At 38.4% G+C, this 27057-nt stretch overlaps 1 protein-coding gene across 4 annotated transcripts in view; it reads left to right on the top strand.

Moving 5' to 3' along the window:
* Positions 1-306: 306 nt before the first annotated feature.
* ANKRD50 (ankyrin repeat domain containing 50) overlaps positions 307-27057 on the top strand; it is a 43695-nt gene continuing 16944 nt past the window's right edge. Inside the window, exons 1-2 of one of the 4 annotated variants that reach the window (XM_028492267.2) lie at positions 307-636; positions 2157-3109. In XM_028492267.2, coding sequence (XP_028348068.1) covers positions 2598-3109 — 512 coding nt within the window. In that variant the 5' untranslated portion in view covers positions 307-636; positions 2157-2597. Of the gene's footprint in view, positions 690-803; positions 1316-2156; positions 3110-3337; positions 3400-27057 lie in introns of those variants that run through there. The other 3 variants (XM_007111847.4, XM_028492268.2, XM_007111848.3) reach the window with 3 other exon arrangements.

Below are 27057 nucleotides of genomic sequence, written 5' to 3'. Positions count from 1 at the left end.
ACAAAGGAAGGCTCAGGGCCGAGTGGTGAAGGGGGGGCAGCGACTCGCGTGAGCTCGGGGACGCGAGAACGCAGCCCCGCCCCCTTCTCCGCCCCCGTCCCCGAGAAAGGCGGAGCCCCGAGGCCGCCCCCAGAAAGATCTCCCAGCGGCGGAGGCAGCGGGTCCCAGGCGGCTGCACACGCCCAGGCACGGGCGGCGACTGGACGGCGCGGTGGGGGAGGGGCGAGGCAAGGGGGCGGAGCCGGCGGCCGAAGAAAGGCCTTGCGGCCGGGAGGGGCGGGGCTTGTGCCGAGGGGGCGGGGCGGCGGGCGGGGCGGAGCCGGCCGGTCCGGGGCTGCCTGAGACAGTCACTGCCCTGACGACGGCGGCTGCGGCGGCGGCGGCGACGGCGGTTGGCCAGTGGGGGCTGGGAGGAGCACAGCCAAGGCTGCTGGAGCAGCTGGAACTGGCAGTTGCCGGGGGCCAAGAGGAGGATCTGGAACCCGGAGCGTGCTCCGGGCCGGGCGGAGGAAGCGGCTTCAGTTGGAGTCTGGGAAGCGCTGGCGGCGGCGGCTTCTCAGCGAAGCAAGTGTCTGAAGCTGAGAGTCCTCGGCGGCGGCGGCGGCGGCGGCGGCGGCGGCGGCGGCCGGGACCGAGGTAACCGAGGGGCGGCGGCGGCGGCGGCGGTGGAAGCGAGGCCCCACGCTCAGGTCTGATTCTTGGGGGCATGTGCCTGGGGCTACGACCTGACCCACCCACCCAGCCACCCTGTCCAGCCTCCGGCCCCAGACCCGACTTCTCCCGTCGTTCCGCCGCGGGCCGGGCGGGGGCGGGAGCGGCGCCCGGGGTAGGGGCGCGGAGCTGGACGCCGACCGGAGGCGACCCCTCCTCAAGGATTGGCAAGGACGTCGGGCACCCCCTCCCCCTTCAAAAGACACACCCCGATCTCGGGGCGGGGCGGGGTGTCGAGGCGTTCCCAGCCTTCTGGAAGGAAGACCTCGGTGTGGAGGCTGCACCTCTGTCCGTGGCCTCTCCAAGGTGGCCCCCCTGTGGCTCCTTGGGGCTGTTGAAACCAGAGGTGGTTCCCGTCGCTGGGAATCCCGGAGTTCCTTTTGTCTGTCAGCTGAAACTAGAGGCCGGAACTGTAGGCGAACACCCACCAGTCCTGAAGCCCTCTACTCCTCATCCCTTTCCTGCCTGGAAGGCATTCCGCCCCGCAGCCGTTTCTCCGGCCACAGTAGTAGATTTCATTCCTAACCCCCTCCGAAACGTTCCCCCTTTCGGCTCAGAGGAAAGAAGGATTCCCATAGTACTTGTGCTTGGATTTATCATTCATGTAAGCTCACCCGCCTTTTTTTCTTTCCAACCCATTCCCATCTAGCCACAACCCTGATAATCATCCCCTAGGTTTTGCAAACTATCAACAAAGAAGTGTGGCTAGTCGCGTAAACAGAGCCCTTGACTGGCTGGGCTGTGCAAGTTAATGGAGCTTCCTGAACTGGCGCTGTTCTACTAAGCTGGTCGGAAAGACCTTTTTGGCTAGAGTTAAGGATGTTACTGCATGTGCCTAAAGTCTTTTTTTTTTTTTTTTCTCCTTTCTACAGTGAGGTTTTAAAAATCCAGGGTAACTTGATTAAAATGTAGCTGTTTGGGAAGCCTAACTAGAAGCAGAAAAATACAGAAAGAAAAATGTAATTATGATTTTGGGGTAGTTGTCCAACTTTTTGAAAGTGCCAAAGATGAAGTGTATGGATTTTTGAGATTACTGTAACTGGTAAATTGTATTCTTTGATAAGTAAGCTTTTAGCATGTGATATTTTGCACTGAGATATTTTTGTTTTATTTTAGTTACTGGTGGGAATTATTGATTACCTGGACATCTTAAACCGAGAAGCCTGTGAACAGGTTCATTAAGAATCTATCTTGAAAAATGCATTTTATGAATGCCTTGAATTAAGAAGGTGTTAACAGTGGTTTGCCATTTTTGCCACATAAGAGACAGTAATCTGAAACAGTTCCCTCCCTGGCAGTTGCCCATATACGTAAAACTGGCAGGGTCTAGTACTTTGAGTGACTATCCTTCAACAAGGAGTAGAGCACTAACAATCTACTGTATAACTGTAATCTCTTTGGTAGCATTTACTATAATGGACACCTTTTCTGCATCTAATTTTCAGATACAGACTTAACGCTTGCGATCTGGAAAAGCATTTTGTGCAAATTGAAAGATTGGGCTTTCTCTTCAGTTTTCCAGATGTATTGTCTCATCTGCATACTTGAAACATCCACAGTCACATAAACTCCAGATGTAACGATGGAGTTTTGCGACCCATCAAGATATAGGAAGAGTGTTGGCCAAGGTTCGGAACCAGGCAGTTTTCCATCAGTTCAAGAATTAATATAAACTAATATCTTCTCTGCTGATTATCAGGAATAAAGAGCCAAATAAAGTCATGCACATTCTGTTGGCAGATGGACTATGTGGCTGTTGAATTTTACTGTAACTGGTTACTCTGTCATTCAAAGTCAACTTAACATGCAAGTTACGTCCTAATGGACGTAAAGACCTGTGTTGATGTACCCAGATTCTAGCAAATGTTGACGCTAAGAAACCTATTATGACTAATCCTTGGGAAGAGAAAGTCTGCAAAATGGCTCAAACGAGTTTACTGCAGGGGAAGCAGTTTTACTGTAGGGAGTGGGTTTTCCACAAGCTTCAGCATTGCCTCCAGGAGAAAACTAACTGCTGCAACAGTGCTGTCAACACGCCACCCCTTGTAGTGAATTCTGGGAATAATGCTAGTGTTGTCTCTGGAAAAGGAGCTGCCTGGGGTGTGTTATTGGTAGGAGGGCCTGGCAGTGGCAAGACAGCCTTATGCACTGAGCTCTTGTGGCCAAGTTCACCTACAAGCTTGCAGAGAGGTTTACATCGCCAGGCTTTGGCCTTTCATTTCTGCAAAGCCCAGGACTCTGATACTTTGTGTGTTGGAGGGTTTATTAGAGGTCTGGTTGCCCAGATCTGCCGCAGTGGACTTCTCCAAGGATATGAGGACAAGCTAAGGGATCCAGCAGTTCAAAGCCTCCTACAGCCCGGGGAATGTGAGAGAAACCCAGCTGAAGCATTTAAAAGGTAACAATAAGAATGTCATAGTGTTCTGGTTTCTGTGCAAAAATTGAAGTTTTTTTAGTTTTTTTTTGTTTGTTTCTTAACTTTGCCAGTGCTTTTACTACTGCTGTATATTTGGGGATAATCTGTGGTTATGAATATACCTGTTTACTTTGTTGAAGGAAATAAAATTTAAGCTTTGTATTGTAAGGATATGGATTAAAAGTATATCTTTTACTTGTTTAATAACAGAACGTGAAGCACTGAAGAAACTTAATTTGAGAGGTGTGGTGTTCTTGCAGACTTTTTAATGTGTAAGTGCCGTCCAGTAAAACTCAGGGCAGATCTGTTATCTTCTGCTGTTAGCCATCAAAATCAGCGTTAGAATTGTTATATCATTCTTAAATTAATGAGGAAATAGGTTAGGCAATACCTGTATCACAAGTATGAGATGCCAGGTTTGATGGACAGTGTTCAATATGGAATCACTGTGTATGGAATCAGTAATGCAGTCTTTAATATTAACTTTTAAGAGACTTAAGTCTCTGTACATAAACAGTTCTTTTCCTCTTGACTTACTGCTTTTTCTGGAGATACTATCACTAGTTGAAGAGCTGAGTTTTTCATTTCTTATAAGTAATTTCGTAAACTGCATTTATTGCCACCTTAGACTATAAGCTCTTTGAAACATTTTCTAAGTTGAACTTAGTCTAACTAAATTATGTAATTATGCAATTTGTTTTATTGGAATTAGCTATGTAAATTTCTAATACCTTTAAATATTTAAAATCAAGTCTGATAACTGTATATTGTTGATATACTCTGATTCTCAGCAAATCTTTCTCTCTAGTATCAGAGATCTTCTTGAAAAAGATCCTTCTACTCAGATGGATTTTCTGTAATTTTCTTTCCTGTGTAAATTTTAGTTACTCATTGAAGGGGAATCAGAAGCAAGTAGAGCTGTGTGTAAAACCCACACCAGTATTGATTTTCTGATTGATAGAAGGAGCTGATCACTTTGTGCCCCAGAGTCTGTACTCGGTTAGGGAAGCCTGGTCTTCCCACTTGGACCATTTTGGTGCCCTTATTAATCTTCCACTGGATCTTTCAAAACCTTGGGTCACTTTCTTTTTCATTAAAGTAATGAATCATTCAATAAATTAGGTAACTTTGATATTGGAAAAGCTGTTTCTGATAATTCACAGAGCTACATTTCCTTCAAGACTGCGAAGCAGTAAAATAACCATAGTTGAATGCAGACATGAGAACACAATGAAAAGTTCAAAAGAAATATTTTTACATAGTCTGTGGCATTAGATGATCTAGGCCTCTGCTTTTGGACAAATAGTTAAGATTTCATTGTGGGTTTTATTAGTGACTGATTGACTTGTTAGATAAGTCCTTTAGAGAATTTTGATAGGAATGTATTTTTGATAGGAATTTTATTTAGACAGGGTTAGATGTAATTCAACAAGTAGACAATGGAGCAAAAGATAATTATTTTCAAAGAGTTGCAATATTTTGAGGGAGACAGAGCTGGAGGTAATTATAACATGATGGGAGATGAAATATAAACAAAGAAAAGTTTTTTTTTTTTTCATTTTTGACAAAAACAACCTCCCAAACCAGTTTATGTATTGTTACTTTCTTAACATCTACCACTTGATAATATTGATGGCTTCATATATTCATGTATGAAACAATTTAATAGAAATAGAAAATTGATAAAGGTAAATCTTAGTTCTTCACAGATCCACAAAGTTGGGGAAATTTCAGAGTGATTCAGTAATTAATGCTTTTTATCTGCTTTTCTTCAGTTTTACTTCCTAATTTTTTAATCCCTATTTTTTTTACCCTTAATGATACTAGATAACAGTATGTAGTGCTGCAAGCTAACTTCTTACATGAAGTCACAGAGCTAAGTGGTAACTTGATAATTACCAGTTTTTTGAAATCACATTTTCTTCACGATAATTAAAGACTGAAAGGAACTTCATGTTAATCTTAAACTTCATGTTAAATATTGCTACTTCTTTTTCTTCTGACGTGGTAGAGTATAGTCTGTTGATTCTGAGATTTAGTTGTCAAGAAATTCCTTCTGACATCCATTCATTCATTCTTACAGCAAATGTTTATTGAGAGCCTTTTGTGTTTTAAGCACAGTTCAGCTGGAGATATTTATTGAGAACTGTCTGTGTGTTACGTGGAATTCAGATGTGGATAAATCAACGAACCGAACAGACAAAATACCCTGTCTTCATGGAGCTTTAAGTTCTTATGCTAATATTTATCTTATTTCTATAAAAAGAAATAATATTGATACTTCGGGTATCAATATATAGATACTTGCTGTAGATGCGGCACATGAACATTTTAACACGAATGGAATTAGATCATCTGTTGAAGAGAATGATGAGTGAAGACACATTAATTTCTTATTTTTGTTCTTTTCCATTTTTCTTCACTGGTTACAGTGAAAAGCTATTGTTACTACATTTAGAATATATATATTTTATCTGTTTCTGTTGGTGGAACTAAGTTGATGACAATTACGTTTTTACTTGTTTTGAGAACCAAATGCTGATTTCTTTCATTCTGCCTCCTGCTTCAGGCTTTTATTGCAAAACTTTGCCTTTTGTGTTGAATTGTCTTTTCTAGAGTTAGTGTTAGAGGTAGAGTTTCCTAGTAGTCTTCTAACTGTAAAACAAATTCCAGTTGTTTTTGACAGAAGGATCAACGCACCTAAGTTATGGAATGAGGGAGGGGCTAGTGGTTTTAGATCCTGTGATTGGTTTAGAAGCACAACTGAAGATGGTTATTTTTTCAACCAGAAACTTCTTTCTGAACTTGACTATCATGGTCCTTGAACCCCCAAGGGTCTTTTTTGGAGAGTTAGATGGATGTGGAATGGAAGTACAAAGCTTTGTTCCTAGTGGATATCATTCTCTTTTATTTCTGGTTAACAATCTGCAAGGCCAGGTGTGAGTCAATTCTGTGTGTGATGTCAATTTTTCCAAGTCGAGTAAAAAGATTTTGTTCTGTGTAATGTTGATAGGAATTAATTAAACATCTTCAGTGGTACCACAAATTAAGTGTAAATGGAATAAAATCATGATGAAGAATTAAGGATGAATGACTCTAAACTTTGAGAGTTTAGTAGAAAAGTCATGTGAGAAGTGGTGAAAGACAACAATGGCTTGTTAGAAAAGGATTGGGAGCTGGAAGACTGGACTGTGACCTTTGTTTTTATGTTGAATAAGAATCCTTGAATGGTGACATTTTCTTTCTAATCTTTTTATCTCCCTCTTGAACATTTTATAGTTCTTCACTGGTATCTCTTTAGATTTTTAACCTCTTTTGTAATTATTTATGCATACATGTTCTGTAATCTCCTCTATTAGGCATATGTTGCTTCGTGACATTATTCATGACTGATTAATATTTTATGTTTGCCATAGCGCTTTGAACAGCACTTTGCATGTCATAAGTGCTAAATGATTATCATTTGAAGGAGTGAATAATACTACTTACCTATCTAGAATGTGCTTGAACCTGATTGAAGGACAGCTGAAGTGCTTGCATAAGAAAGGAAATTGAAATGTTATATCATTTAGGTCAGTTTTAAATGCAGACCAGACTGGTACAGTGATTATTAATTTATTAACCTGCTGTCTGCTCTTTAGCATATATGAATGTGGATTGGTCCAGATAGTTTTACGTGGCCAGATGTCTGTCTTCTGTCTTAACTGTAGTATTAAGAGTATACTCCAAGTATTTTTGGCAAACTCAACAAAGGGGCAAAGAACAGAATGGGACTGGAACGTGTGCTTCCTTCTTACCCTCAGTTGTGGGGTATTTTCAAGGCAAAATATTTCCTTTCCATTATCTGTCTTGATATCTAAGACTATTTAAGATAACCATCATTATCTATTCTTAAATATTGTCGGATTAAAAGGTCTTGTAAAAGTGTCTTTACAGTTCACATTTTGAATAAAATAAATGAAAATATAATTTCATAATCAAAATTCTACATTTCTTTTAGTGTAATAGTGGCAGTTTCCACTGAATTGTCTGTTGCTTCCAACTCTTATGTTATTTTGACTTTGATATGGACTTCCGTGCATTCAAACCCTCGCACTTTCCCTTCCTAAAATCTTTTCCTTTTACCCTAGACAGCCTTTCTCTCTCTTTTATACTTCATGTCTAAGTGCTGCTTCCTTTGGTTCCTGGTACCTTTATCATTTGCTGAACTAGTCCTCAACATTTAATCAGTTACGTAGTGGCATAACATATTGCTCCGTATTTATACTGTTTAATATCAGCCACGTTCTTAATTCTGCTTAGCCATTTTTTTTTTATTTACTTCTTGATAACTCAGACTTTATTTTGGATCAGAAACAGTAAAGTAGTGCCCTATAGGTTGAATATATTTTTTATCCAATTCAGGAAATTTCACACACCTATCCAGATTTGGGGGTTTTCTTGAAAAAAAAAAATTGGAAATTTTGACAGTATTAGCTTTTCATTTTTTTTGAAGCAATAATCTGGTGGCACGGTGTCAGCTGCTGTCTTTATGTGGGGCCTACACATTCTAATTTGATTCTATCTCCTCCACTCTCTATTATTCTATCCCAAGACTACTTTGTTTGTTTATATATGCCAGCCTGGCTCCTGTGGGCATTTGCAAACATGAACATGTTTTCTATTTCTCTGAGTAGAGAAACACTGTAATTTTTATCTCCCCCCCAATTTGCTATTATATTATCTTGAACTTGTACATGCAAGTACTACTACTGCTTCCCTATCACCTCATTTTTTCTTAGTGTACTAAAATCTGACTTCTACGTCTACATGTTCACAGAAAGATGTTTAAGCATAATAGCTTCTGAATCCACTACTCAGTCGGTCTTTAGCCTTAGATGATATATGTTAGGACTTTCTTCATTATTTGTGCTTTCTTGCATTCAGAATCTCCTGTCTGACTGTATTCTTTGGTGGCCCTTCCTCTAGGTTCTCTCTGGCTGTTTGTCCAACAAAGCTTCCTTAGATCTTCTCTCTTTGTATGTACACTCCTTCAGTAATTTTATTTACTTACATGGCTACCAATGCTCACGTCTAATGTGATAGCAATCAGATCTACATCAACAGCCTTTGTCTTCATTCTGATCAACATATATCTTTTCACTGGAGTGTCTCTCACTTACCTTCCTCTGTTCAATCCAGCGTCTCTTTTAGCATTTCTCTTCGTTGACTCATTCATTCATTTCTTTTTTATATATAAATTTATTTTATTATTTTATTTATTTATTTTCGGCTACTTTGCTTCCTTGTTGCTGTGCGCGGCTTTCTCTAGTTGCAGTGAGCGGGGGCTACTCTTAATTGCGGTGCGCGGGCTTCTCATTGCTGTGGCTTCTCTTATTACGGAGCACGGGCTCTAGGCGTGTGGGCTTCAGGAGTTGTGGCATGCAGGCTCAGTAGTTGTGCCTCGCAGGCTCTATAGCACAGGCTCAGTAGTTGTGGCACACGGGCTTAGTTGCCCCGCGGCATGTGGGATCTTCCTGGACCAGGGCTCAAACCCGTGTCCCCTGCATCGGCAGGCAGATTCTTAACCACTGTGCCACCAGGGAAGCGCATTCATTTCTTAAACAAATAATCAGCACCTGCTATGTGCCAGATATGTGCTAATGTCCAGGTAACAGGACTAAAGTGGTGAGCCAAACAGGGCACTGAGCTCAGTGGGGGGAAATACATTGAACAAATAATCACAAAAATAAATGTAAAAATGGAGCTTTGGTAAGTGCTAAGAAGGAGGGACACAGGCTGATAAGAAAGCATGTAATATGAGGCTTGATCGTTGTCTTGGGTTCTGGGAAAACTGACTCTCTTATCTAAGTTGTTCCATAATTACTCTTATTTCCTAGACCCTTTCTACTTAAAAGTATGATCTTAAGATCAACAATAGTGGCACCACCTGGGAGGTTATTATAAGTGCAGAATCTCGAATCTACTGAACTGAATCTGCCTTTTAACAAGATTCCTAAGTGAATTCTGTGCACATTGAAGTTTGAGAAGCACTGCCCAGGCTAGATTCTAGAGTTTTCTTTGACTATTTTCTATTATATTTCTCCATTCTATGGTATTTAATCTTTTTCTTGGAATGGCTCTTGAATTCTTTTCCCCTAATCTAGAATTTTTGTTCATCACCTCCTGGGTGCTCTACTTAATCTTAGCCTCTCTATATGTAATTCATTTTGGTAACAGTTGGCCAATTAACCGTAGTAAAACAGTGCTTTCTTTAGGTCATTCCTCTGAGCCTGTGATAACCTCTACAACAAATTAAAATTTCTCTGCTTGGCTTTAAAAGCTCTTCATAATTTGGTTCTCTTCCATCTAAAGTATGTATCATGTTTCCAAACTTCACCAGAACACATTAAGCTCATTTATTCTTTCAAGAAGTATTTTTAAGCATATGAGACAATGTTAAAGTCGACAAGAGATATGAATAAGAATAGTCGCATTTTTCTTAGTGTATAGTAAGAACTTGATATACATAGTAAGGATATGGACCTTTTGTTTGTTATATATTTTGCAGATTTCTTTTTAGTTTGTTTTTTAGCCCTTAACTTTGTTTTTAGCAATTTTGCTTTTAGCAATTTTGCTTTTTAGAAAATATCTATGAAGTATAATGGCTTCTATACAATGAAATGGTTTGATTTTATAAAGTAAAATAAGTACTTATTTTTCTCCCCTTAAAAAAATCTTTGAAGTATATTCTGATTGGTTGCCTATCTTTACTCTCTAGTTGTTCTAGTGATGTCTTTGACCACACTATACAATTATTTTAAATTTCAAACCAGTTTGTTTCTTTCATGTTATCTTAATCTCAGAAATATCCCTAATGTCATTTTTTTTCTACAACACATGTAGTGTAGCTCAATATAGTCTTTGGTAATAAAGTAGAATTTGAAAACGTTCATGTAATTACTTAATAAAAATAGGTATTAATTAAGAGAACTAATTATATCTTGTGGTTATCTTGAGAAATGATTTGGAACATTCCAAAAACTGGTGACCTTTTACAGTTGTGACTCATGATTTGAATGTATAGAAACTGGTGTGGATTGAATTATTTGCTTTTGTTCTTCTTCTCTCCATGTATCCTTGGTCTTTGCCATGTGATATTGCAGTCCTTCTGCTAGAGGAGAAGTGTACTTCTCTGCCTTTTGATTTTGTCTCAGTCATGTGATTTGCTTTGGCCAGTGGGATGTTAGTAGACATTACCCAAACAGAGGCTTAACGTGTGTGAGTGATTGGGCTTGTCCGTTTTGTGTCTCATTACCTTCAGAAGAACATGTTCTGGCGAGCTTGTTGGTCCAAAGAGGATGAGGGAGATGTGGAGTAAACCAGACCCATCCGGAAGCTTGACTCCAAGCCTGGAGTACAACGAACTCACAGACACAGGAGAAAGTATAAATGATTGTTATTTCAAGCCACTGCGTTTTGGGGTGGTTGTGGTATATCACTATTGTGGAAATAGCTAACAATACAAAAATTAAGGAAATAGTATTTCAAATAGGAAATCATTAATTTTCATAAAAAATCTAGGAGTCCTCATTGATTCCTCAATTTCACTCATCCCCTACACTCAATCCGTCAGGTACTTTTGTTCTGTTTCCAAGAGAAAACAAATACCTCAACTTTTCTTCATCTCCATTGCTGCCACTCCCATTATCGCTTCCAGTGGTGTCCTAACTGGTCTTCTTGTTGCTATTGTTGTCCCTCTTATCTTCACAAAGCAGTTAAGGATAATCAGATCTTGTTAACTCTCTGCTTAAAACCTGCAGATAGCTTCTCACTACCTTCAGAATAAAATCTAAGCTTTACATGGTCTAGCCCTTACCTAGCCTTTGACTTCAGCCTGTACTGTGTTCAGCCTGTTCATTGGTTCTTCATCCACATTGTTCTTATTATTGTTCTGAAATAGGTCACATTCTGGCCAACAGATTTTTGTATGGCTACTTGCTCTGGTATCACTTAGTGTACCAGCTTTAATGTTACCTCCTCTGAGATCTTCCCTTGTCCACTGAATCTTTACAAGTCTCCCCACCCAGTCATTTTCTTAAATCACAACATCCCACTTTGTTTTCTTTATTTCTTAATTTTCAGTGTCTATCATGATTGGGAATTATTTTGTGCATTTGTCCACTTTGACTTTCTGTCTACCTTCTGGAATGAGCAGAGTACTTGTCTGTCTTGTGTCTTTATATCTCCAGGGCTTAGAATATAGCAGAGACTCAGTATTTCCTGAATTAATGAGTAACTGTATTTTACTTTAAAACGTTATAATTTTGTCACATTGATAATTTGTATTGCTCTAACCATATTCAGCTTTGAAATATTCTGTTTTCCTGTGGAATAATACTATACGTATAGATTATATAGTTATAGACGAACAGTATTTTAAACCAGTATTTTTGATGATTTCATTAGTGTCAACAGTTCATATTGAAATTAATTTTTATCAATGGAAAATCTTTTTAATAGCATCAGATTTATGTTATGTCATGTGAGTCATATGAGGTCATAAATCCATAGTTTCATCTGTAGAATTCTTATCATTCTTTCAGCCATTGTCATTTAAATTTCATATTCACTTAGAAAGGAGAAAAAACTTTTGTAGCTTAAATCTCAGCTAATATGTTTGTTAAATTGCTACTTTAGGGAGAGAAGCAACTTGCAGACGGAGGACTTCACAGGAATTGAAAGGGAAAAAATAATGGTACTAAAGGGGAAGAAATTGTAGAAAATAAATTTACAGAGGAAATGATAGATTGCTCCTACCCCCAAAGGTTCAGTTATACAGGAAAGTTAATAAAATTGAAAAAGAAAGATGCATGTACTTCCTCATTTTGCCATATTTGCTCTAAATCTGGGTTTCCTGTTTCTGTTTTAAAGAAAAAATAATCCACATTTGAAGCCACCCAGGTATCCCGTTAAGTCTGATCTACTCATACCCCGTAGGTGACCCCTCCTGTGAATTTACTTTTTATGCCTATGTAGTTTGACCAGTTTATATACATAGGGAGATATATATGTATATACACATACTTGTTACATGGTCTAGTTCTGTACATTTTTGATTCCACATCAGCAGTTCTCAAACTTTTTTATTCTAGGTCCCCTTTATACTCTTGAAAATTATTGCGGACACCAAAGAATTTGTTTATGTGGGTTGTATTTATAAATATTTGCTTTTTAAAAATTTAAACTGATATTTAAATATGTATTAATATATTTAATAATAATAAATCTTTATCTATTAACATAATAACATTTTAATGAAAGAATAACTATACTGTCCAAGACCAAAAAAACCCCAAAAAAACACTTAAAGAGTGGCGTTGTTTTACATTGTTTTGCAAATCTTTTTAATATTAGGCTTAATAAAAGACAGCTGGATTATCGTGGTTCTGTTTCTGCATGCAGTCTCTAGAAAACTCCACTTTATCCTTGAGAGAGAACAAGAGTGAAAAAGGCAAATGACATCTTAGTTTTATTATGACCCTGAATAGGGAACTCCTAAGGATCCCCAGACTATACTTTGAAAACCATTGTTCTGTATAAATAGTACTGTGTTGCTAGCACTATTCTGCAACATTTTCTATGTAACATTTTTTTTTATGTTTAGCTAAGTTTTTATATGTGGATCTACATGATTCACTTTACCATACAGTATATAATTTCTTTCTTTATACTGTAATTCATTTGTTGTCATGTTGATACTCATTTAAGATGTATTCAACTTTTTCAAGTTTACAAAACAGTTACGAACATTCTTGGGTATTCTGGTGTGCATATACTAGGAATAAAGTAGTGAAGGGTGATTAGAGGTTGAATACTTAGAAGTGAAATTTTGGATCATAAGGTGTGTATGTCCATCTTCAACTCTGAGGAGATAGTAACAGCTACCCTTTAAAATTACATCAGTTTATCCTCTTGTAGTACTGTGTAATTTGAGTTTCCATTACTCTACTAGGTCACCAATACTTGCCATAATGTCAGAGTTCTTTATGTCTGGAAAGTGAATGTGAAATGGTACCTTATTTTAAATATCCTTGATCCTGTGGCTTGTCATTTTGCTTGTGAAATTTTTGTTTTGAAATGTACAAAAAAGAATATAGTCAAATATATCAATCTTTTCTTTTTTAAAATTGTTTTAGTTCTCATAACTTTAATAATTTTATTTATTCATTTATAAATTTATTTTATTTATTTTGGCTGCGTTGGGTCTTCATTGCTGCGTGCGGGCTTTCTCTAGTTGCGGTGAGAGGTGGCTCCTCTTCGTTGTGGTGCGTGGGCTTCTCATTGTGCTGGCTTCTCTTGTTGCGGACAACGGGCTCTAGGCGCGCCGGCTTCAGTAGTTGTGGCACGTGGCTCAGTAGTTGTGTCTCACCGGCTCTAGAGCACAGGCTCAGTAGTTGTGGCTCACGGCCTTAGTTGCTCCATGGAGTGTGGGATCTTCCTGGACCAGGGATCGAACCCATGTCCCCTGCATTGGCAGGTGGATTCTTAACCACTGCACCACCAAGGAAGTCCCTCAATCTTTTCTTTTTATAATTTCCTTTACACTTTGGCCTTTTTGGGTCTTAATATTTAAAAACTTGTTTTCTACTTGATTGTTCTAGCAGCATTTGTTGAATGGCTCATCTTTCACTATTGATTTGTAATACCACTGCGGGGAGATACACACGCACACACACACACACACATGCATGTATTTCTGAGTTCTCTCTTTTACTTTGGTTTATTCATTCATTGATTTATCAAATATGTATTAGATACCAGGAATGCACCAGATGCCATTCTTAATACTGAGATGTATTAGTAAAAAAGAAATGGCAAATATCATCTGTGTTTATGGAGCTTACATTTTGAGGGTTGGGGTGGGTGCTTAGTAGAAAAATGAAAAGTTAAGAAGATAGTATATAATACATAGCCTATCACTACGCAATAAGTGCTACGTGGAAAATCAAAGCAGAGTTAGGATGGTAGGGGTGATGTGCTGAGTAGGTTGGGGGAGGAGTGTTGCTATTTATATAGGGGAGGTTAGGGCATCCTGAAGGAAGTATCCAGACTGAGGATATATCAAGTGCAAAGTCTTGAGGTGGGAGTTGGCTTAATATTATCCAAGAGAAACAAGGGGGAGCCTGTGTGGCTGGAACAGAGTGAGCAAGTAGTTGAGTATATGAGACAAGTAGAGATGTAGTTTGGAGCCACATAATGTATGGACTTGGAGGCCATTGTAAGGACATTCATTTTTACTTTGAGGAGATTGGAAGCCATTAAGTCTTTTAAACAGAGTAGTGAAACATCATATGACATGATTTTAAAGGATCACACTAGCTACTGTGTTGAGAACTGGGGTGGTAAATGTGGAAGCAAGGAAACCAGTAAGTGGGCAGTGCAGCAGTCAAGGTGAGAGACAGTGTACTTGGACTAAGGTGAAGCGGTGGAGGTGGTGAGAAGTGTTGTATTCTGATTATTTTTAAGATTGACCTGATAGCACATTGAAAGGTGGAATATGAGAAAAATAGAGGAGTAAAGGATGGTTCTAAGATACTTGGCTTGAGAAATTGTAAGGATGGAGTTGTCTTTTACTGAAAAGAAGAAGACTAGCAGGAGCAAGATGGAGTTTGAGGTCAGAAGCTTCGTTTTGCATATGTTCAACATTAGATGTCTGAAGTTAGGTAAGCAGTTAGATTTAAAAGGCTAGATTCAAAAGAGAGGTGCTGCCTCTATGTATCAATTTGGTTTCAGTGGAATACAGATGGTATTTAAGAGCATTAAGTAGCTTATGTAAGGAATGAATGTAAATAGAGAAGAGAGAAGATCCAAGATCTGAACCTTAGTGTACTTCAAAATTCAAAGGTTGAGAATTTATGAAGAAAAAGTAGCTAGTATGAAAGGAGCAGAAAGCCAGGTGACAAAGTGAAGACAGTGTCATTAGAAGGAGGAAGTGATAATCTAAGTCAGGTATTTGCTGAGCTGAGGATTGATTTTAGTAACATGGAGGTCTTGGGGTATAGGTGGAGTGGAAAATAAACCTTGATTATAATAAGATCATGAGTAAGTGAGAGGAGTAAATAGACAGTAAATATCGGCAGAATTTTTGAGGCATTTTGCTGTAAAGAAGGGGAGCAGCAAAGTTGAATAATAGCTGGAGAAGGATATGTGTTTGGGGGTGATAAAGAAGAGATGAGATTGATGATTCGAGAGACAAAGGGTAAAGTGCTGGAAATAAATCATTGAGAAGGTAAGATAAGGAAGGATCTGTTATTAGAGTGGATGGGATAGGAGCACAGATGGTTGGTTCATCCATAGTTAGAGGAGGGAAGGCAGTGTATGTAGATATAAGTGCAGGTGGGTTGGGAGAGTAGATGTTCCAGTGAGTTTGTGGAAGTTCTCTTCTAATTATATATGCCTAGAAGGGTGTGTGTGTGTGTGTGTGTGTGTGTGTGTGTGTGTGCATGCACACATTTATATATTAAATGTTACATATATGTATTTAAATAATTTTTTATTATCTAGGAAACAAGGTCAATAGTTGCAAGTGAATGTGGGGAGTAAGGAAATCATGGAGGTTTGAGAAGAACGAAGTGTAAAATATCATCTAGGCAAGTGGGGCATGGATGGTTTAGTGTTTCTCCAAGTGTGGTGTAGGCCCCTGCAAGGTCAAAATTATTTTAAAAATAGTACTAACACATAACACAGTATTTGTTTTTTCACTCTTGTTCTCTTTTGAGGGTATAGTGGAGGCCACATGAGAGATTGAGTGCACAAATATTCCGGCTGAGATTTTGATGAGGGTTGCGTTGAATCTTTAGATTAATTTGTGGGAACTGACCTGTTTGCAGTGTTGAATCTCCCAACCCATGAAGATATCTCCTAATTCAGTATTGAATCTCTTAATCCATGAGTATCATGCTAACAATAGTATCTAGATTATTTAAGTCTGTATTTATTGTCTTTTTTTCCTCTAGATTACCAATCACGTATTTCTGCCCTTTTTCTTTCTGATAATTTTTGATTTTATGTCAGACAGTGTGTTAAATGACTAGAGTTCCAGATAATATCTTTCATCAGAGAAGGTTTTCGTTTTTCTCATTTGGGCAGAGAGTGAGGGGCTGGTATAATCAGGGATGGAGGTGGGCTGGGGCTCCTTTGTAGTCTTAGTAAGACTGCTAATTTATTCCTATTATTTTGGTGTGGACCTTCTAAGCTTTTGATTGAGTGTTCCAAAAGGACTTGATAATTCAGTTCTTCCCCAAGAAATATAAGACTTCCTGCCCTTTATACCTTCAAATTCTAACAAGTGTCTTGAAGAGGATGGGTTTTGTGTTTAAAGCAAGTACCCTCCCATTAGCAGAATTTTGTCTTCAACATACAGCCTATGGGAGATCTCATGCTGGCTTTTAGACACACTCATCCTAGTTTCCCAGCTTTTTAAATACAACCCAGAATTTAGCAAATGTACCTTGGAGAAAATCAGCCTCTTGTTAGGGACACCTCAGATTTGCACTTTCTCTGAAAGAGACATAGCTGACCTCTGAAAGTTGTGCTGATTTTATTCCACTGGTAGAGTCCCTCAGGGTAGCCCAAGCCTGATTCTCAGTCCATACTTAAAATCACTATATGCCTCAAATCAGCAAATGACCCCTGAGGAGAAAGCAGCAGGTGGTTTGGTTTTTTGTTTTTGTTTTGCTCATTTTGGATCAACTCCCATCCTCTGGAGTTCTAATTCATTTTGTTCTCTTGCTTCAACAGCTTTCTCATATCTTTAAAAATGTAAATTTTGTAACGGATAACATTTTTTTTCTAGCTATTGCAGCGGGAGTTTTGGGCTGCTGCCACCTACTGCGTTTTATCTGGCAGTGGAAGTCCCTATGAGGAAAATTTCTCTGGTTCTCTCCTGTTTTATTTGCTTTGTGGCTTTGCTTGTTAAATAATTCCTTTTTTAAAAAATGGATTTTATTCCCTCTTTTATTTATCTGAATATCACAACTACATTTTCTTTACATTCTTTGGCAGTTTTATAAGTTACTTTCATTTGGACATGTACACGTATTCTGACTGTTGAGTTTGCTGCTTTCTCTCTGAGCACTATAAATTTTGTAATTCTTTTTCCACTCTCCTGTTTGGTTCACCACTTCTACCTCTGCTCTCCTTGCTCTGATTGCCGATTGCCTCAACCACTCCCCACCCTCAGTGCAGTCTAGGATGAGGGCCAATAATTGAGATACGAAGCTCGCACTCCAAGCCGATACAAGTGATTTTGTAGATTTAGTCACCGACCCATGATCATTTTAGGTTCGGTTCCTCTCTCCAAGGAGGCTGATTTTTTGCCCTCCCTGCTGCTTCTTAAAAGCCATAGCCCTAGGTAGTAGTCTGTGCTTTTTGTTTCCTTCTTTCATTAGTAATAAGGAGAGCCCCTGTTCCAGCCCCTAGTTTCAGACAGTGCGTCTGAGTCCTATTAGTAGAGGCAGGACTACTACCTCGCCCCTTTTACTTCCACCATCTAATCCCCAGGCTGCCATTGCAGACTAGTTTGACAAGCTGAAGTTTTCGGTTCACTCACAGCATTATGCTTCTTTTCTGTTTCTGATACTTTGAAATGTTTATTTTATTTTTGACTCTGGTTGTGTTTTTCTTATTTCATTTTGTTTTTATATTCCGTCATTCCCTGCTATATTTTAGCAAAGGGGAAACAGTGCATAAAAGCATGAAGTTACGACAATATCTTGGTCAAAGTTTAGAGAGAAATTTTACCCTACATTTTGGCCAAGCTCCTGACCTGATTTTAATTATCAATTGTACTTATTAGATTTTTTTTATTGAGTATATAAATTTGATCCCTAACTGGTTTGAGGTATCTTATACCCTGTTCCACATTTTCCCATGCTTTAATTTACTGGAGGGTAATTTCATTCCTAAGAAAAGAAAATAGGGAAACAACCTAAGTGTCCGCTGACTTAGATAAATTGATTAAGACATTTTGATACGCATATATACACATAATTCAGCCATAGTAAAAGAAGGAAGTTCTGCCATTTCTGGCAACATGGATGGATCTTGAGGGCATTATGCTGAGTGAAATAAGTCAGACATAGAAAGACAAATGCTGTATGATTTCACTTGTGTTTGGAATCTAAAAAACCCAACTCATTGAAATGGAGATCAGCTTTGCAGTTCCCAGAGGCAGGGGTTAGGAGGTGGGGGCATTAGGTGAAGGTGGTCAAAAGGTACAAACTTCCAGTTATAAGAGGTGTAATGTACAGCATGGCAACCATAGTTAGCAATACTGTATTGTATACTTGAAAGGTGCTAGGAGACTAGATCTTAAAAGTTCTTGTCACTAGGAAAAAAATTATTAACTGTGAGATGATGGATATTAACTAAGCTTATTGTGGTGACATTTTACAATATGTACATATATGTGTTGTATACCTTAAACTTATACAATGTAATATATCAATATATATCTTAATGAAGCGGGAGAAAAAGAGAAAAGTAAAACCTGTGTTTGTTTTCCTAAGACAAGATATATTAAGTAAGAATTATTAGTGATTTAGTTTTTCTGCTTCTCATCTTTTTAAAAAGCATTTATTTTAAAGCATAGGCTTTCGAAAGAATTTAATCATTTCATTAATAAAATGATGGGCCAGTATGTCAGCATTGTACTTCCAGATGGTTTTGGAAAGTGCTAGGTATTTAGGATTACCCTTCTAGGTAAACTTCAAATGTATAATATTTTGATGCGAAATTTCACCAGATAGTAGTTAGATTTTAGACTGCAGAATTCAAAGTGGGTAATCTGGTAATATTATGTATAATTTTTTTTTTTGGTTGAAAAAACTTTCCTTTCTCAATTGAATTCCCTTTGCAACTTTGTGAAAAATCAGCTTCCTGTATTTATACTGGTCTGTTTCTAGACTTTCATGTGTCTGTCTTTTGCAAATACCATACTATTTTTTTAAATTTACAGACTTTATTTTTTAGGTTAAGGGGAACGTGTAGAGAGTTTCCATTTATTCCCATCCCTGCACACACACAGCCCCCTCCACTATCGACATCCTGCATCACAGTGTGCATTTTTTATAACTGATAAACCTGCATTGACACATCATTATCACCCAAAGTCCATAGTTGACATTAGTGTTCTCTCTTGGTGTTGTACATCCTATGGGTTTTAAGAAATATATAATAACATGTATCCAGCATTATTGTATCATACACAGTAGTTTTACTGCCCTAAAAATCCACTATGCTCTGCCTATTCATCACTCCCTCCTCGTAACCTCGGGCAACCACTGATCTTTTTACCATTTCCATAGTTTTGCCTTAAGAATGTTTGACAATCAGAATCATACAGTATGTAGCCTTTTCATATTGGCTTTTTTCACTGGGTAATATACATTTGATTTCTCCATGTCTTTTCATGGCCTGATAGCTCATTTCTTTTTAGTGCTGAATGATTTTCCATTGTCTGGATGTACCATAGTTTATTAACATTCACCTACTGAAGGACATCTTGGTTGCTTCCAAAGTTTGGCAGTTACGAATAAAGCTATTATATACACCATGTGTGCAGGTGTTTGCATGGACATACTTTTTCAGTTCATTTAGGTAAATGCCAGGGACACAATCGCTGTTTTGTATGGGAAGAATATGTTTAGTTTTCTGTGAAACTGCCAAACTGTCTTCCAAACTTGCTATGTACCATTTTGCACTCCCACCAGCAACGACTGAGAGTTCCTGTTGCTGCACGTCCTTGCCAGCATTTGGTGTTGTCAGTGCTTGGATTTTGGCCATTCTAACGTATGTGTCGCAGCTTGTCTTAATTTGCAATTCCCTAATGACATATGATGTTGAACTTCTTTTCATATACTCACCTGCCATCTGTAGCTTCTTTGGTGAGGTGTCTGTTCAGGTCTTTTGCCTATTTTTTATTCAGTTTGTTTTCCAGCGTCCAGGCGCATCTGCCCCAGGTAAGTAAGTGCTTGCGTTCTATGTCTGCCTGCAGATGTCTGTGTCACCTTAGATTTTGGGCTAGTTGGTTGCCCTGTGACCTAAGCACTCTCATGGGTTCATGAAAAGTCTTGAACTTGCAGTTTGCCTGGCTTATTTTGTTGTTAATACTGGGAGGGAGACTCTTAACTAGTTCTCTACACCTGAGGGAGTGAGCCAGAGAATGAGATGAAACTCAATATTCAACAGTGAAAACCTTAAGAAACTATTGTACATGTAGTATCTGTCTAATAGTATACTCCTTATAATACTTGTAGGAGCTTTTAAAAGTTAATTAGCCTCAAAAAAAAAGGGAGGGGGGGCTTCCCTGGTGGCGCAGTGGTTGAGAGTCCGCCCGCCGATGCAGGGGACGCGGGTTTGTGCCCTGGTCTGGGAAGATCCCACATGCCGCGGAGCGGCTGGGCCCGTGAGCCATGGCCGCTGGGCCTGTGCGTCCAGAGCCTGTGCTCCGCAACGGGAAAGGCCACAGCAGTGAGAGGCCCGCGTACCGCAAAAAAAAAAAAAAGTTAATTAGCCTCTTGAGAAAGAGGCAGTAAGTAAATTCACTGTATTAAAAAAAAAAATGGATTTCATTTCAGAATTGCCCTAATGGTCTTTTAGCTGCCTTTCTGCCTGAAAATCAGAAGGCCAGCTACAGAAGCATGATGCTGCCAGCGCTTATTTTCAACATAGAATTGAAAATGGGGGGAAAGCTAGCTCAAGGACTTTAAATTAAATTCATAAAAGTATTAAGAATGTAATATATATTGCCTGAATTTTAATAATGTACCTAAGAAATGTAAGACATTTAATAACATATATCTACAAAGGTAAAACCCTGCGGCACACTGCTGTTTTTAAAGATGGTGGTTATCTTTGTATGAATGTGATAATCTAATACTATTACATTATCTCATTTTGAAGATAATATATACATATATATTCACAAACAGAGGAAAATCTGTTTTAGACTTCTAAAGCACTCTTGCTTTGTGTGTGTATACTTTGATGGGATTGTCATTTATAAAATGATAAAATGTAATCTGGTAGAGATGTGGATCTGTGTGTCACTTGGTGGTGTAGGTATCCCCATATGGTGCTTTTGATGGAATAAATGAAAGGAAACTGAATATGGGAATTCTGAGTCTAGAAAATTTTTTATCTAGTGTTTCAGAGTAGCAATTTTCCTATTAATTACCATTCATTCATAAAGCAAATTTTACTGAATGTTTGTGATGTGCAAATAATGGTTTTGAGTGCTGGGAATCTGGCAGTGCACAGGACAGGCGCCATCCCGGGGGAGGCAGCATGGAAGTGGAGGAGCTTCACCCCAGCCTTACAGTGAAAGCAGTACACGAGATAATGCAATAAATTACTTTGAGGATGGGATCAACACTACAAAGAAAACAGGATGAGTTGTTAGAGGAACAGTAATACATGATGAAGCCCGTTTAAGACACAGTGACCAAGGAAAACCTCTTCAGGGATAAACTTTGTGTTGAAATCTGAAGGAAGAGAAGTTCGGCCTGGGGGAGCTCTCTCTCGGCAGACGGAGTACCAAGTACCTAGGCCCTGACTGGAGGAAAGCTTGGTGTTAGGACTGAAAGGGGGACAGTGGCTGGAATGAAAGGGAGGACTCAGGAATTAGTCCTAGATTTTGACTTAAGAAACTAGGGGGGTGATGGGATACCACTAACTGACATGGGGAAGATGGGTGGGGACGAACTTATTTGCCGGGTAAATTGAGAGAGAATGCTTCTTTAAACATGTTAAATTTGAGATGCCTGTAGGACATCCACATGGAGATGGTAGTAGACAGTTTCGAGTTTAGAGGTGAGGTCAAGACTAGAAAAAATTACTCAGCATTTTTAAAGCCATAGTTTGGCTTCTGGTTTTTTTTTTTTTTTTTTTTTTTTTGGCTTCTGGTTTTAACGTGACTGACTAAGGCCTGGGAAATAGTCTAATAGGAAGAAAGTGAAACTACGAGAGACCTGTAAACCCCAGCCTCAAGATAAATGTGGAAGTTAATACGAAACTGAGATGCAGACAAAACTGACACAACATTTATTCTTTGAAATAAATGTATACCCTGAACATCATCAAGAGCCTAAAGACCCTCATTTGGAACCGTGGAGACATGGTTATAGACTTATGCTAGAAGTTTCCCTGGACCCAGTTAAGCAGAAAGGAAGAACAAAGAGGCCTGGGAAGGATGAGTCACACAGATGAGCTATGTGCAAGAGTCAGACATTTGTGGGTGATGGCGAGGGGGTTGCGGTGAGAAAGGCCTCGTGTACATCCCCACAGCTTCTCATCTTAATTGGTTGGGGAGAAGTAGAAGCACAAAGAAGTTGTTCATGCCCATAACTCTGAGTCATAAGGAGATTTTTAGAAGCCTGGACACTGGACACACTAACCTGCAATTGCTGATCCAGAAAGAAGTTATCTTACTGAAGAGCTGTCACAAGATATGTAAAAATATATCTCAAAACCAGTAGGGAGAAGCGGTCTAAAAAACAGCACCAGACTAGGACTTCCAAAACTATGTTGAATAAGAGTGGTGAGAGTGGACATCCTTGTCTTGTTCCTGATCTTAGGGGAAATGCTTTCAGTTTTCCACCATTGAATATGATGCTTACTGTGGGTTTGTCATATATGGCCTTTATTATGTTGAGGTAGTTCCCTCTATTGCCCATTTTCTGGAGAGTTTTTATCATAAATGGGTGTTGAATTGTGTCAAAAGCTTTTTCTGCATCTATTGAGATGATCATATGGTTTTTCTCCTTCAATTTGTTAATATGGTGTATCACATTGATTGATTTGCATATATTGAAGAATCCTTGCATCCCTGGGATAAATCCCACTTGATCATGATGTATGATCCTTTAAATGTGCTGTTGGCTTCTGTTTGCTAGTGTTTTGTTTAGGATTTTTGCATCTATGTTCATCAGTGATATTGGTCTATAATTTTCTTTTTTTGTGATATCTTTTTCTGGTTTTGGTAATGGATAAAGAAGACACATATATACAATGGAATGTTACTCAGCCATAAAAAGAAATGAAATTGAGTTATTTGTAATGAGATGGATGGACCTAGAGTCTGTCATACAGAGTGAAATAAGTCAGAAAGAGAAAAACAAATACCATACGCTAACACATATATATGGAATTTAAAAAAAATGGTACTGATGAACCTAGTTGCAGGGCAGGAATAAAGAGGTAGACATAGAATGGACTTGAGGACGTGGGGTGGGAGGGTGAAGCTGGGGTGAAGTGAGAGTAGCTTCGACATATATACACTACCAAATGTAAAATAGTTGGCCGGTGGAAATTGGCTCGGTGCTTTGCGATGACCTAGAGGGGTGGGATAGGGAGGATGGGAGGGAGGCTCAAGAGGGAGGGGATATGGCGAAATGTGTATTCACATGACTGATTTGCTTTGTTGTGCAACAGAAACTAACACAGTATTGTGAAGCAACTTTAATAAAGATCTAGTAAAAAAAAAAAATCTTATATTTTTAACAGTCTATTTTAAGTGAATAACAACTTAAGTTTGAAGGCATAATAAAGCTCTACATTTTACTCTTCCTCCCCCCCCAAAAAAAAAAAACCAGCACCAGAAATGCTCACCAGAAAAACATTGCCATGGAACAAAAAGAAAACCATAGCCAAACATATTGTCTTAAATGAAAACATAATTAATGAGCAATTGCCTGACTTAAACAGTTTCATGAAGCGGAGATATAAGTGCTTGGAAAAGAGATAGTGAGACAACAGAATGAGATGAAACTTAGCCAAAATATATATGGGGATTTATTCTGTCTGTGAAAAGAGAGCTATTTCAAATCAAGTAAATAAGAGAAAGACAATTAAGTAAATAAGAGAAAGACAATTTAGTAAATAGTTTGGGGATAACTGTGGAGCCATGTGGGGAAAAAAACTGGAAACCTAGTTCACATCTTATGTCAAAACTAATGTGATTAAAAAATAAAATTTTCAAAGCTTTTGAAGAAAACATGAGGAAGTGTTTTTTTTTAACCTTTAGAGTAGGGAAGTCCCCTCAGAAATGAAACATATAAAACTCAGAATTCATAAAAGAAAAAAGACTGATATGTTAACATATAAAACTCAGAATTCATAAAAGAAAAAAGACTGATATGTTATATAAAAGTAAAAAAACAGAGAAATTGTACATTTCAAAAAAAAAAACCTTAAAAAGTCAAAAGAAAAGTAACAAATGATGGAAAATATTAGCAACAAAATCATTTTCTTAATACTCTCCAAAAAAGCGAAACATTAATCTTTTGGAAAATGGATAAAGGATATGAAGACACAGTTTAAAGAAAAAGAAATATAACTCCTAGACATTTGTAAATAAGATTGACCTCATGATAAGGAAATGTCAATTAAAAGCATAATGATGCCATTTTCTGCATATCTGTGGAAAATAACGTTAATTGCTATAATGGAGGGGCTAGGGAAACAGGTGCTCTTACGCAGCTGTTGGGAGGGTATGTTTATATAATTTCTAGAGGGTATTTTGACAATATCTGTGAAGATATACACAGATATGCCCCTTAACCTAGCAACTCTAATCCTAGTAATATAACCTACAGATATACTTGTATATTTTAAAATGGTATGTATAAGAATATAGTAAATTTAAACTGAATCATATGATAATCACATTAAATGTAAATGGTAAATACCCTAATATAAATGGCAAATACCCTAATATAAATGGCAGTTTGTCTGATTAGATAAAAATGCAATATCTAATTATATGTTACCTAAGACAAATATATATAAAGAGACAGATAGCTTAATTTTTAAAAAATGAAAAAATATATACCTGACTGTTTTAGCTTACTGCCCTTGGGTTCCTTTGTTTTTGAGGCAGAGATAGCAGTATGCTGATTTTTTTAAAAAAATTTTATTATATATATATTTTTTAATACAGCAGGTTCTTATTAGTTATCCATTTTATATGTATTAGTGTATATATGTCAATCCCAATCGCCCAGTTCATCACAGCACCACCCCCACTCCCCCAGCACTTTCCCCCCTTGGTGTCCATGCGTTTGTTCTCTACATCTGTGTCTCTATTTCTGCCCTGCAAACCAGTTCATCTGTACCATTTTTCTAGGTTCCACGTATATGTGTTAATAAACAATATTTGTTTTTCTGACTTACTTCACTCTGTATGACAGTCTCTAGATCCATCCACATCTTTGCAAATGACCCAATTTCATTCCTTTTTATGGCTGAGCAATATTCCATTGTATATATGTACCACATCTTCTTTATCTATTCATCTGTTGATGGGCATTTAGGTTGCTTCCCTGTCCTGGCTATTGTAAATAGTGCTGCAATGAACATTGTGGTGCATGTGTCTTTTTGAATTATGGTTTTCTCTGGGTATATACCCAGTAGTGGAATTGCTGGATCATATGGTAATTCTATTTTTAGTTTTTTAAGGAACCTCCATACTGTTCTCCATTGAGGCTGTATCAGTTTACATTCCCACCAACAGTGCAAGAGGGTTGCCTTTTCTCCACACCCTCTCCAAGCAGTATGCTGATTTTTAACTGCACAGGGGCTCAGTGCCCCTGACCCCCAAGTTGCTCAAGGGTCAGTTGTATATAGAGCAATTGAACAAGACTATCACCGCTTGACCTAATTGACATTTATAGAACAGTCCATCCAACAGTAAGTAGCACACACAGTCTTTTCAAATGCTCACACATTTACTAAGTTAGACATTCTGGACCATAGAACAACGCTTAATAAATTTAAAGGTATGCAAGTTATACAAAGTATGTTATCTGATCACAATTGAATTCAAATGATGGTAACACAGTAACATAAAATACCTGGGAGGTCCCCAAATATTTAAAACTATACCACTCACTTCTCAGTAACCTGTTTCAAAGAAGAAATCAAAGGGAAATTATTTTGAATTGGATGATAGTGAAAATACTTGAGGGAAATTCATGACATTAAAGGATTATATTAGAAGTATGAAACAATGATTTCAGTTTGTATTATAAGGAACTAGGAAAAGAACACACAACCTGGAGTAAGCAAAAGAACGGAAATAATCTAATCCTATCAATTTCACCCACCAAATTTCCCTCAGATCTGTCTACTTCATTCTGACCTTGCTGCTTACTACCTTATTTATAACATTGGTTTTAGATAGACAGTAGACCGTCGTGGATAAGAGTGTAGACTGTGGGGTGACTGATCATCCTGGTTTGCCCAGGAGTGGGGCGTGGGGGGCATGGACAGGGAGGAGGAATGGCTGGTTCTCAGCACCTAGAACAGGTAAAGTCCTAGGCAAGCCAGGCTGAATGGTCTACCCTTGTGTAGGTTCTAGAGCCAGACCCTGAACTTCAGTCCCTTCCTTGAGCTTTGGATAAGTGACTTCTCCTCGTGTGCCTTGTTTTCCTCCTCTGGAAATGGGTATTACAGTAGTACCCATCTTAAAGACTTAATGTGAGAATCAAGTGAGTTGTTGCAAATGTGAAGTACTTAAATGCAATAAAGCACTGAATTAAAGTTAGCAGTGATGGCCTTGGTAACAGTAGTTCAGGATGGAGATTGTTTTTTCTTTTTTTTCTCTTAAATTCTGAGCAGTGGCCTCCTATCGCACTCTTTCCTTCTAGACTTACTCTGTTTCAGGCTTTCCTTCAGCTGTAGCCAGTTATTGTTCTAAACACAGATGTAAACGTATCAGTTCCATGCTTAAAGTACTTCACTGGCTCCTTAGTACCGTTAGGTCAGAGTTGACATTTCAAAATAAAGTTTGTAAGGCCCAGCATTTACTCTTTCAGTAATTTTCTTCGGTATGTTGTTCACTGGTCTTTCTCTTCCCGCAGCCTGTGCGTGTCCTATTGCCTTAACTA

This window comes from Physeter macrocephalus, chromosome 7 (assembly GCF_002837175.3).
Source record: "Physeter macrocephalus isolate SW-GA chromosome 7, ASM283717v5, whole genome shotgun sequence".
In the NCBI taxonomy this organism is placed as follows: Eukaryota; Metazoa; Chordata; class Mammalia; order Artiodactyla; family Physeteridae; genus Physeter; species Physeter macrocephalus.
Note: the sequence above shows the minus strand (reverse complement) of the source record. Positions and strands in the feature narration are given on the sequence as shown.